The sequence below is a fragment of the Lutjanus erythropterus genome, chromosome 4 (genome assembly GCF_056507025.1).
Source record: "Lutjanus erythropterus isolate fLutEry1 chromosome 4, fLutEry1.hap2, whole genome shotgun sequence".
NCBI classification, from domain to species: domain Eukaryota; kingdom Metazoa; phylum Chordata; class Actinopteri; order Lutjaniformes; family Lutjanidae; genus Lutjanus; species Lutjanus erythropterus.
The window spans coordinates 27253928-27266450 of NC_139320.1; the positions used below are offsets into that span (position 1 = coordinate 27253928).

At 39.9% G+C, this 12523-nt stretch overlaps 1 protein-coding gene across 3 annotated transcripts in view; it reads right to left on the bottom strand.

The window, feature by feature from the left end:
* Positions 1-1293: 1293 nt before the first annotated feature.
* The window catches only part of ppp1r13l (protein phosphatase 1, regulatory subunit 13 like), a 28059-nt gene continuing 16829 nt past the window's right edge, over positions 1294-12523 (bottom strand). For 2 of the 3 annotated variants that reach the window (XM_084717466.1, XM_084717468.1), the window contains exons 5-13: positions 12345-12437; positions 12131-12219; positions 9977-10349; positions 9403-9878; positions 8024-8161; positions 7060-7193; positions 6699-6865; positions 4403-4596; positions 1294-4302 (exon numbers count right to left, since the gene is read on the bottom strand). In XM_084717466.1, the coding sequence (XP_084573592.1) occupies positions 4267-4302; positions 4403-4596; positions 6699-6865; positions 7060-7193; positions 8024-8161; positions 9403-9878; positions 9977-10349; positions 12131-12219; positions 12345-12437 (1700 nt within the window). In that variant the 3' untranslated portion in view covers positions 1294-4266. Of the gene's footprint in view, positions 4303-4402; positions 4597-6198; positions 6866-7059; positions 7194-8023; positions 8162-9402; positions 9879-9976; positions 10350-12130; positions 12220-12344; positions 12438-12523 lie in introns of those variants that run through there. The other variant, XR_014769983.1, reaches the window with a different exon arrangement.

Genomic DNA, 12523 nt, shown 5'->3' on the forward strand with positions numbered 1-12523 from the left:
TTAATAACTTATAAGATATTAACCCGCCCCCCCCATTTTCATTTTAAAGTTTAAAAGTTTAGTTTTAAGTTTAAACAAATGGCTCCACCAGACAAAACCATATCAAATGAGGTACCATTACTGCCATGACTATTGATTAAATATCCATGAATACATTTTTAATTGGGTGGATTCTTAACAGCAATTAATCGATTTATGATTAATGATTAACATCCTTGCTCCCTGCAGCGATCTGTTTTGTTTTTCATTTGTATGTCCTTGTTTTTGTTGGCACATCTGTGATCAGATCACCTGATCGGCTACAAAAATGGAGATGAAAAGTTTGAATATTAATTCAAATTGTACTCGATACTCACCTATGATTTTAAAAATAAATAAGTAGATTACATGTTGCAGTACATACGTAAGTACAACTAAAAGTAGAGACTTGAAAATCTGAGTATTTGTAATTAGTTACTTCCACCCATGTGTATAGGTTACTTCAGCACAGCCCTGTAGCCGAGGCCAAGAGGAGATCTGTCTGAACATTAATGTATGCGGCCACAGGCCAGTGGACAGTTGACTCCATTTAAATGATCTGAATTATTCAACAGAAAATCTGCATTAGTTCACTACAGCTACACACCACCCTGTTTGTGAGTGTGATGTGTGTGTCTCTGTGTGTGTCATCATCATGTTTTTATAATCTACATAAAATAAATTTAAAAAAACATTAAAAGAGAAACAGCAGTCAGCTTCAAACAATGTTGACAGTAATCTTCCTCAGGGATTGTGATGAAGCATACAAGCGTTGGTGTTTTCTTAATACCAGTGGGGTAGAGATAGTGTACAGATCAAAAGGCTTGAGTCAGACTTAATTAAAAAAATATTAATCATGTGTGTAGTTTTTTTTTTTTTTTAGTAATTACCCTGCTGCATAATAGTGCAGCTAATTGATTCATTAATAATCACAACAGTCACTTGGGTGCTCTGTGGTATAAAGGAAGAGGAGAAGGAGGAAGAACATAAGAATAAATATAACTTCAAAGAAGAGGAAACAAAATACTATGATGGTTTAATATAACACATGACATAAAGGACAAGATAGTGAACAAAACAGCCTCAATAAATGGTCTTTTACTATATATTAGTTTATATTTTCTGGTAGTATTGATAAATGTAAATGTTATGCTGGTGCTGAATTTATACTTGATTGTGCAGCGTCCTCTGCTGGTCAGTAAAGGACATTTCACAGACTTACTATAAGCTACAAACACATGAAAGTGATTAAAGATTTCAGTGTGGAGGCCCAAAACATGTGACTCGTGTATTTATTGAGTATTTAAACATTTGGTCACCGTGTGCCCCGTGGGAGGGGTGGGGTGAGTGGAGTGGGCCGGGGGTTTTACAGGTTAAGTGCACAGCAGTCCCTAGCAAACAAAAGTGTTACACTTAAAACTGATAACATAAAAAAAACCCAAACACATCACCAAACATTCATTCTATTACTGTGAATACAAAAACATCCACTCCACAAAAACACCAGTTTCAATGTCATATTAAAACATACGTTCTCCTCCAAATGAGATTCATTTAAAAATATGTAAAGTCTACAACCACATTGGTAAGAAAAACATCACTTTTCAAAAATATTTGGTTTGTGAAATCATGAATGTCATTGGGATCCATCAGCAGTGGTTAGAAAATGTTGCTTCACAAACTCCTGACCACTCGATTTCACTTTAGAGCAGGGGTGTCAAACTCATCTCAAGTGGGCTGAATCAGTAAAAGCATTGCATAATAACCTAGAAATAACACAACACCTCAAAATATTCCCCTTTTTTTTAGTGTAAAGACATTCTGAAAATGTTCACAATTGACCCTTTCATTGTTCGTCTGTACTTTATTCACATAGAATAGCTAACATTGGTGTAACATTGGCTATCAGAAGTAAGCTAATGATTTATGCAGATTAGCCAGCGAATTAGCTAGTGCTTGCTAACATTAGCTAACTTAACGTGTGACTGTGTAAAATATACATGTGGCTTTTATAGGTCTCCCAGGAACATATTTTAACCATTTTCAAAATTTCTTATGTTTTCATGCCTGTCACATATCTAAGTACAGGAAACAGGAAAGGAGAAAGTTAACAGAGGGTCCCAAAGAGGCGGGACTTAGGAAGGTTTAATTAACGAAACATCCATTTGTCTGGGCACACGAAATTTGTAAACACTAAGAAAGCTGCACACACATTTTGGCAACGGATGTATGGCGGACCAAAACAGCCTGTCAATGGGCCGCTGCAAACACGAGCAGTATTGATCGCGTCCTCAGTCCAGTCAGCACATTTAATAGCTTGCAGGCACAGACGCCACCGATTGCTCTGAAATGGCCAAGATCCTGTCAGAATTCTGAACAACTTAAGTTGACCAGTGGAATATCGATTCTGACGTATCATATATGCAACAACCATACATTTTGGTGATTTTGGTGCTGGTAAAACATTTGATTCAACATTTGCAGCTTGATAACTCATCTGGATGACTGTGGGAGATCGCTGCTTCTGTTGCCGAAACCAGCTTTTCAGTGACGTTGGTTGTAAAAAGGTCTGCACTGCTGATCTCTTGGTTACACAGAAAAACTGTGCTGTTTCCTCAAACCTGACTACAATTCATTTATCTTCTCTGTTCTCAGTTGTCCCTGCAAGTTCTTGTATTTTTTGCCAATATGAGCCTTACACTGGTGCAGAATATTAAATTCCGTGAGCACTGAGAGGTGCTGGGAACACACCGAGCACACTGAGTTTCCATTTATGTCTGAAGAAAAATGAACTGGTCCATTTTTATTGGAAACCCTGACACTCCTCCACTGGTGGCTACCAGACAGTATATTAGTGAACGGAGTCACTGTGACGACGCCCATCGGTTTGTGGACAACAGTTTTGAAGCCTTGAGTTTGGCATTACGGCCGTTGCCGTCTTTGTATTTTGCAACCAGAACATGCGCAGTACCAACAACAGCTTGAAGCTGAACATTTTAACCCAAACCATGAGCTTTCCCTGACAGTAACCAGGTGTTTTTTGTCCCCAAACCTGACCAGATCTTAATCACAGCGTTGCTACATTATAGAATTACTTGTGCAATAGGCACAACGAAGAAACAATGCGAGTATTTCTCACCAGAGTTTTGCAAATCTTGGATTCCCTTGTAGACACAACCTGACTAAACAGTCGCTAAGTTATGTTTCTAAGAAAGAAATATGTTTCATGAGCCCTGTGTGCTGAATGAATGGACTCACTGATATGACCTGTCAATCGCATGGTTGCCCCACCGTAAAGCATACCCCGCTTTATCATCTATTTTACTTTAAATGGAACCATAATTTACAAAATGAACATCTGCTGTATCAGAGACTTTAAACAAGCAATTGAGACCATAAACTCATTAGGAAACTATTTACTGAGGTCGTACATCAAATGAGATTTTTGTACAACACTCAATAAAACTTCTTTTTGCAACTAGTGGAGTTGCCCCCTGCTGACCATTATGGGGCAAATCAGGAATGGCAGTACATTTTATCTAAAAATTACAATTAATGACTTTGCTGCAATCTTCATGCTATGCAAAGTCATCCAGTGGAGACAGCTCTGGCCCATGGACCATATGTTTGACACCCCTGCTTTGGAGTTTTTCATGGTTCTTTGATCTAGCAGCAGACAACTCAGTTCCAGTAATGAGTAGGTTGATTTAGCTCTGATTGAAGCAGCCCTTTTCTGAATTGAGCAATCATAGGTCATGTTTGTTGCCAGCGTACGGCTGCATTGACCTCGCTGATGAATGGACTGAACACCAACCGCCGCTGTTTGCATTCTGATTAGAAACCAGCCAATGAGTCAGAAATGTCAACTTCAGACTGGATCACAGCTGAGTAAAAACAGCAGGGAACATGGCCCTTTTTTAACCTTTGGATAGACAGGCAGAGCTCGGCAGAAAGGTTGAGCAGAGTACAGAGTTGTAGTTTTACAAGAGAAAATATCCTACAGCAGAGCCAATACAAATGATGTCTTCTAAAAAAGATTCATCCTTGTCAGTGAGGCCAAAATGAATACTGAGACTTCTCCTTCAACTCCCCTTGACTGACGGATCAGAAACATTTCTCATGCCCTGCAGCGATACAGCCTTCTCATAATCACACAGCCCTTTCAAACAACACTGTGAAGCTGTAAAGCACAATTTCTGTGACAGTCCTCTGCACCAGTTTGACCAGGGTTGATCATCAAGAGACGACTTAGCAGAGAGATTTTGGTCGAACCTTTGGGAAAAGCTGAAAGAAACAAAAAACAATACAAAAAACAAAACATTAACATTCATGTTTTATTTCTGCAGTGGGGTAAGACAATCAGGTGGTGAAGGTGGCATCTTACCCCAAAGTAGTTGTTTGGAACGAAGCCCTCCCGGCCACAGAGTGAGGCCCACCACCAATCCGACCCTTCAGGTTTCTGCAGGATGGTGATCATGTCTCCCTCTTTGAAGCTCAGCTCATCGGCTGCCTGAGCCGGGTAGCTCCACAGAGCGTAGAGCACCCCGCTGTTCTCCACCCCCATGGCCTCCTCCACACCTGATATTACAAAGAAAGCAGAGTATACTGTATATGCATGTCTACTGTACAGGAAAGTAATGGTTTGAAATAATGATCACGGAGACTGGTGGCATTTCTTGACTGCAAAGGTTATAATATCAGCTTTTGATTAAACATCAAGTAAGAATTCATATTTCACTATGGAAATCCTGTTACTGTTGCTACTTTATTTTCTTACACAAAAAATCTGCCTGTGTACGCCAGTGAATACATGCAAATAAATTTATAGTGTGTTCTAAATGTGTTTCAAAGGCTTTTCCAGCCTGCTAAAAGTGCAGATTTGGTATGAAATGGTAATCTTTTTAGTTTACCAAATATCAGCACAAAACCCCAGTATTGTTCAAAGTGTCTCATAACAATTTGTCCTGTAGAAGTGTCCTTGACATGAGGGGCCATATTATAGAAACGTCCTATCTTGTAGATCCTCGATCTTAACTGATTGGTAACCATGGTGACGTGCCTGTAGTGGTAGCTAATTTACTAACTAGTTAACAGTAGTGTTCGCTAACAGTCGCTAATGGTAGTTTTTCGCTAAGGGTAGCTAATGACGTGTTAGGTAACAGTAACTAATGGTAGTGTTAGCTTACAGTAGCTAATGGTAGTTTTCACTAAAAGTAGCTAACTGAGTGTTAGCTAACAGTTACTAATGGTAGTGTTAGCTTACAGCAGCTGATGGCAATTTTCACTAAGAGTAGCTAACTAAGTATTAGTTAACAGTAACTAATGGTAGTGTTAGCTAACAGTAGCTAATGGTAGTTTTCACAAAGAGTAGCAGACTCAGTGTTATTTAACAGTAACTAATGGTAGTGTTAGCTAACAGTAACTAACAGTAGTGTTAGCTTACAGTAGCTAATGTCAGTTTTCACTAAGAGTAGCTAACAAAGTTTTGGCTCACAGTAACTAGTGGTAGTGTTAGCTTACAGCAGCTAATGGCAATTTTCAGTAAGAGTAGCTAACTAAGTGTTAGTTAACAATAACTAATGGTCATGTTAGCCAACTTGTTTAATCTGTATGGGTGCTCTTTTATTCCCTTTACATCATTGATGCCGGATATGGTGGAGACTGGGTCTGCTATCTGAGCCCACTCTCTTTCTTTTATCTCCCAGGTTAGCATTTTTAATATTTCCCAAAGAGCATATTTATTTTAGATTTCAATACAGATGTTATCAACATTCAACATATGTTTAAAAACAACAACAATTACAAACTTGTTTAGCTTAGCGAGATGAGTATAGCAGGGTTGGTTGCTAGGTAACAGACATAAATGCTGATTAGCGATGCTGGAATAAGTATTTAGGACTTCCTAACCTTGGATAACACAAGATGAATTCAAGATTCCTAAAGTTAATTAGGAACTGCTTCTGTAATATTAACTTCGGAAAAATCCCATCTTGATGGCTTTATTCACCAGCCATTCAGGCCAGCATATATTTTTTTTATGTTTTAAATGGTAACGCTGTGTACTTACACTATGCTACAAATACCTGCAATGTGATAAGGCGCTGAGCGACTGTTCTGTTCTAAGCGTTGTTTTAAGGTGTTTTTTTCTGGTTACTGAAAGTTGAAAAATGTTATGCTTACTTTTTATTCAGCTGTCCAATCATAGTGGAGGAGGGGCGGGACTCCTGAACCATATGATGGTACTCATCGAGATGCTTCTTCGCCTGCAAAATCTCATGAACCTATATAGATCTATCCTAAGGCTCAAGATATGAAGTTTCTGCGATATGATGACAGGAGCCCTATCTGTTCCTGTTAAATTACTTTGAGTGGGAATATTGGACCGATAAATGTAAACGTTTAAAGTTCTGTGAGGGTATTTTAACATCAGCTATATTATGTAACTGCCTGAAAGTGACTGACGGGGGCCTCAGCTCAAACCTGTCACATTTAACCAGCACTTGACAGTACAAAGGTCGCAGCTCCAGTAGATCTTGCAACTGTCAAATGCAAACTGTCATTTTATGAGTCATTCTTTTATGATCGTCATTGAGCATGTAATTACAGTATCATAGGGTGTTTGTGTGTGTGTGTGTGTGTGTGTGTACTTGTGTATGCATGTGTAGGTGTAGTTGCCTCACCCCTCAGGAAGCTCTCACACTCCTCAAACCCTACAGCGTAAGGATCACACTTCTGGGCGGCGGTTGCACCGTCGCTCTGTGTCATGGCCATGACAGCAGCTCCATTCCTCACCAAGAACTCACACAGAGGACGGTCGTTACAAGAGGCTGAGCAGTGCAGCGGAGTCCTGTGGGCCAAAGAAACAGGCGTACATAAATAAATCTGGGGATACTAAATTGCTGTTCTGAAAATATCACATTAAGGCACATCATGAACTCGACAATGCCATTAAAAAAGCCTCGGCTTGATCACCTTCTCAAGTCAAACTTAACATACCGCCTTTTATTTACTGAACTACACAAAACCTAAGCAAATATTTACCAGCCGTGGCTATCTGGTGCGCTGACATTGGCTCCAATGCGAACCAGGAAATCCACAACATTGTAATGACCCCCACAGATGGCATTGTGAAGGGCAGTGATGCCTTCATCATTAGGTTGGCTCGGGTCGTTCATCTGTGGAAAAGATTTACACAGGTTTCATCAGAAAAACTGTAAATAATCATGTTACAAGATTTTCTGCAGTAAGATCTTAATCTTTTAGATATCAAGAAAGTGTGATGTTAAATGAAGAAGTTCTTCTGTCTGTGTGTGCAGTAACTGACTTTATTCAATGTATTCTCCTTCCAAAACTGTCAGGAACACTTTGAGCCAGCACTCAACCCTCAACTCCTAAAACTGGAAGTAGACACAGTTTTACTGGATGAGCAACTTTCTCCTGTCTGTATGAAAGAGAAGCAGGAATGTGTTGAATAAGGGAATGCAGGCTCAGCAAATGTTGCCTGAGAGAATGGAGTTAAATATAACATCTTTTTTCAGCGCTTCTTAAAGTCTATGTCCACCAACTTTGGCACTACACTTTACTGTTGTATTTCAGACTGAGCAATGTGGCTGAAATGGAGGCTGCTGATGTCAGCTAAAAAGTTGTTTAAGTGCAAGTTGTAGAATTAATACCAATGATAAATATGGGAAACAATATGAACAAAATGGCAAATGCAAAGTGCATTACTGCCTTTATTTTAATTAATTCATTCATGTTTGATACATTTTGGATTTCTTTGCAAAATTATTTGAATTAATTTTACCCTTGTTGTCTACATTGTGTATGATTTTGCTGAATAAAATATAAACATATATTATTTGTACATAATTACTGGTACAATGGGGTTAGTATTTTAGATATAATTATTGTTATTGGGAGTAGTAGTAGCAGCACAGTAGCAGTAGTGTCAGTGACAGCACATAATTCTACAACAAGGTATTTGTATATTAGTACACACACACACCTCCTGCACGGCCCTCTGCACGGTCTCCAGTTCTCCGACCAACGCTCCATCCAGCAGCAGGACGAGCGGGCTGAGCCGAGCTCGCTTCCCAGAACCTTTGCGTTCCCGATTGGATCGTCGCAGAATGGAATGGTAGCTCTGAAGGGACAAACAGGATGCAAACTTCTGTCATGTTATGATGCTAATATCATGTGGTGTAATATCAGTGGTGGTACATGAAAAATGTCCCTTCACTTTGCATTGAATGCATAAAAAACCATTTAATGTCAAATTTCCATCATTATTTCTTCCCATTATTTAATACTTAGGGCCATATTACAAAAATTTCCAAACTTGCAGATCTTATATTAACTGTTCAGTTATTATGGTAATTAGAGTTAGACCTGATTTAAGAAAGAACTCATTACAGATGAACAGTTGCTTGGTCAATGTTCCTGTTCTAACTTAAGACAGGAAGTGTGTATTTTACAAGAATCCTAACTTCCCCAAATCTTAAATAAACCCTCTTAACTTTACAAGAACCCTTAAACGGTCTTAACTTTGACTGTTCTACCTGTAGTAGTAGCTTAATTAGCTAACGTTAGCAAATGGTAGTGTTCACTAACAGTCGTAACAGCTAATAGTAGAATTCGCTAACTGTAGCTAATGATAGTATCAGTTAACAGTAGCTAACAGCAGTGTTAGCTAACAGTTGTATCAGCTAACAGTAGTGTTCATTAACTGTAGCTAATGTTAGTGTCAGTTAACAGTAGCTACTAGTAGTGTTTGTTACCTGTAGCTAACAGTAATGTCTGCTAAAAGTTGCTAGTGGTACTGTCTGCTATCTTAGCCACTCTCTTTATTTCCAAATTTAACATTGCCGTGAAATTCCCTAAAAGAAAATTTTAAGATTTCTCCACAGATGTTACCAAAACCTCCAACTCATCTGTCTTGAAGTTAAGTGCCTAAGTTATTGTTTTGGCCATTTTTTCTATGTTTCAACGTATGGTTCAGCATGTTTAAAAAACCACCTGTTGTTGTAGTTTTACAGAGTTGTTTAGCTCTGTAAAACGAGAAAAGTTGTGTTGGTTGCTAAGTAACAGACATAAAAGTTGATAAGCCATGTTGGATTGAGTATTTGGAATTTTCTAATTTGGGGTTAAATAGGATAAAGTAAAATAAGATAGGATATAGTAATTAACTATTAGTTAGATAGTTATATTTATAGTTATATAAGCAACTGTAATACCACATTGGGAGAAATAGTAAAATCATACAGTAAATTTCCCCTGGTGATTTACTGTATGATTTACAAGTGTTGCATATTATTATTTTATTAACTGGCTTCATCACATTTAAATGATATTAGAAGCCATTTCTTCCTCTTGCCCATTTCTTACTTTGAAGTCCGGGGGAATCAGTGAAGATGTCTGTGGTAATGGGTTCGGGGGCATGGCGCATTCCTCTCCCTCTGAAGAGCTGCTGGTCTCGCTACCTTGCTCCCCCTTCTGGCGTTGTTCCTTCCTGCGAAATAGCTTGTCAATGAGATTTTTGTACTGGTTCGGCTGGTAATGGGAGGCCTTCTTCAGGGGCTGTGACTTGTCCTGGACGGAGCCACGTCTCTTCAGGGCCCGGGGGATTTCCGCACGGATGCGGAGCAGCTCCTCCAGATCAGGAATCACCTGTGCCTGGGCATGGGCCTCAGGTGCCACCACTGGTTGTAGCCTGGTGGGGCTGAGGGGCCGGGGAGCTTTTGGTGCACCCTGCTCAACCCCGCTACTGCCCTCTGGCATGCTGGGAGTCTCAGAAATCACAGGCATGTGATGAACAAAGTCCAGCCGCTCTAATTCTGCATCAACATCCCCTGGGTTCAGCACTGCAATGATACCAAACCACATTTGTAACGCAAAGTTCAACAAAGATCCTGTTAACATGAGAGTCAGAGTGTGTGTGCAGATGTTAAATGTACTGTACCATCACTGTATACACCTGGCTGCCTCAGCTCAGGTGGGTGTTGCTGTGGCGGATGGACAGGTTGGTTGGAGAATTCCCTCAGGATGGGTACACCTGGTGGGTAAGGTGGCATATCACCTTCTCCTCCCAGGACTCTGGGGTGGCGGGTTGCCATTGCTCCCCAGTGGGGGTTTTGGAGCCGCATGATGACAGAGAGAGGGATGGGCTTGCGCTGACGGGACTGAGCATTAGCTGGGGGAATAGAAATACGGGAGATGATGGGCTGAAGGTGGTAGGGGGAGTGGACCGGGGATGAAACATCTGGAGGCACTGATATACGTGCATTACGGGGGAGAGAACTGTAGGAATACTGGGCAGATTTAGAGCGAGGATCCTGGAAAAAGAAAGAAAAGATGGATAAATTCTTACCAGTTCCAATCCACTGAATTAGATGACTACATAGCCATGATAGTGCCAAATTCACCGAGAATTATCACCTAACTCTGCAACTCTATTGAGTTTTTAAGCTTTTTTCAGCATGTTGTTTTGCTTTTACGGCAAATATATTGTATAGTTGAGTTTCATCAGTTCATCATCAACTGACCCTTCCAAAGTCCCACCATTTTTTGGTCTTTCCTCCAATGACAGTTGAGTAAGCTTGGTACCCAGCACAACCTTGGTCAACTTTCTACTTTTCTATTTCCTGTATATAATTTGTTTTTTACAGGATGGCGATGTCATGACCCGCTCAACTCACTGATTAGCTAGTACTCGTTGCTTTTGATGGTTTGGGTCTTTTGGCTTGAGTTGGTTGTGGGTAGGTTTAGGAATGAGGAATGTGATTAGGTAGGTTTAGGGGTAAAAATATGAGGGTAAACCCATCAGAGACAGAGTGGGGCTGGACATGCCTTTGCCATCCTAGGAAAAAAAAAAATTGCATACTTTATTCAGATGTGCTATGTGCTAGGTTGGCCCATGATGAACAGCAAAACAAATTTTGAAGATGGTTAAAAAATGTTACTGTTAAATTAGCTAAATTAGGACAAATGTCAAATCTTATACATGTTTTCACAAGCTCCCCAGCAACATCTTATAACCTTAATTTTAACATTAATCTTCAAAATGTGTTTTTCTTTTCAACATAGAGCATGTATCATATCTAAGCACAGGAAATAGAAAAGGAGAAAGTTGACTGAGGTGGCTACCCAGGTTTATACATCAGATCAGCAATATGTCATCCTTCTGGGGGAAAACTCATGGTTTCATAAAATGGAAGCGTAAATGTCGGAAAGCTGCTGTGTTGTGGTTGTAAAATCAATAAACGTACAAATCCATCACAGTCTTCTAGTTTTCTATCCCTGCTGGAAAGGACAGGATCCAAAAAAGAGAGCAGTAAGAGTGTACGAATCTTCAGAGAACAGCAATTGTTACTACTGATTAGGAGCTAACGTTAATTTGACAGGTTTTGCCATTTCCAGACCACAATAAGCCTAACGATACCCGCTAATTCAATATAAGCAGTGTCTGGCCACTGTGTCAGCTCACTGATCCACTTGGAATTAACCTTAATTTATTAAGATATTGCGAATGCTCAGGTTAAGGTAACGTCACAGAATAATTCTTAGACATGTTTGTTAAAACAAAGGTTTGTTAAGCTTGTCATTAATTCATACAAACTTGTCAAAATTGCAATTCAGAAACATGTAAAATTGCATTGCTGTCTATGGGATCCCTGGTTTTATACCTCCCGAAAGCGGGAGTGACCTGACATTTTGATAGAGTATCTGTATGTGCTGGTCTGATGTATTGGAGCACAGAGCAAAAATGGGCGGGATTTAGGAAGGATCAGTTAGGCAATCAGTGGACACTAAAAATTATATTTAAAAAATAAATGCTAAAGTTGAATTTTCACGTTCAAGAAGCTAGTGAAATGTGTTCCATCTCTACAAATCCTGACTCCTATCCCCACCCACATTTTGTTAGCAGCTTCCTTCTGTTCTTATCTGTGAAAAACAACACCAGGTAACTTGCACTACTTCCCATTTGATGAATATCTGTGATTTCTCAAGAACTCAAGGGGCTGGCCTAAAGCAGATTCGTTGTAACTAAGAATGCCAGTTTACGCCAAAACAGAAGCCATACAAACAAAGCTCTCACGTCTCTGTTAGCACACACCTTTTTGGGGCCTGGGGCAGGAGGGGGGCCATCGAGGTTGGATTCTCTCCAGCTGCTATTTGGCACAGACGGCCGTAACCACTCTGTCTCTGCAACAGGAAAGTGATCATTTAGAAAACAGAGATCACATTATGCAACAAATACAGCCCCAGGGCTTGTGACTAATTTGTTTATCTTTCTCTTGTCCATTAATTCCACAAAACAATCAACGAACTGTCATAGGTGTGGTGAGGTTTCCTCTCGTAGGACACATCCAGATCTGTCTCATTCCACTTGCTGGGACTCTTTTGGTGCTGGACACCCTCATCTGGGACAGAGAGAGACAGTGAGAAGCAAAAGAAACACAAAAATTCAGTAAGAGTGCCAGAGAGAAGGGGAAAATACAAAAGGAAG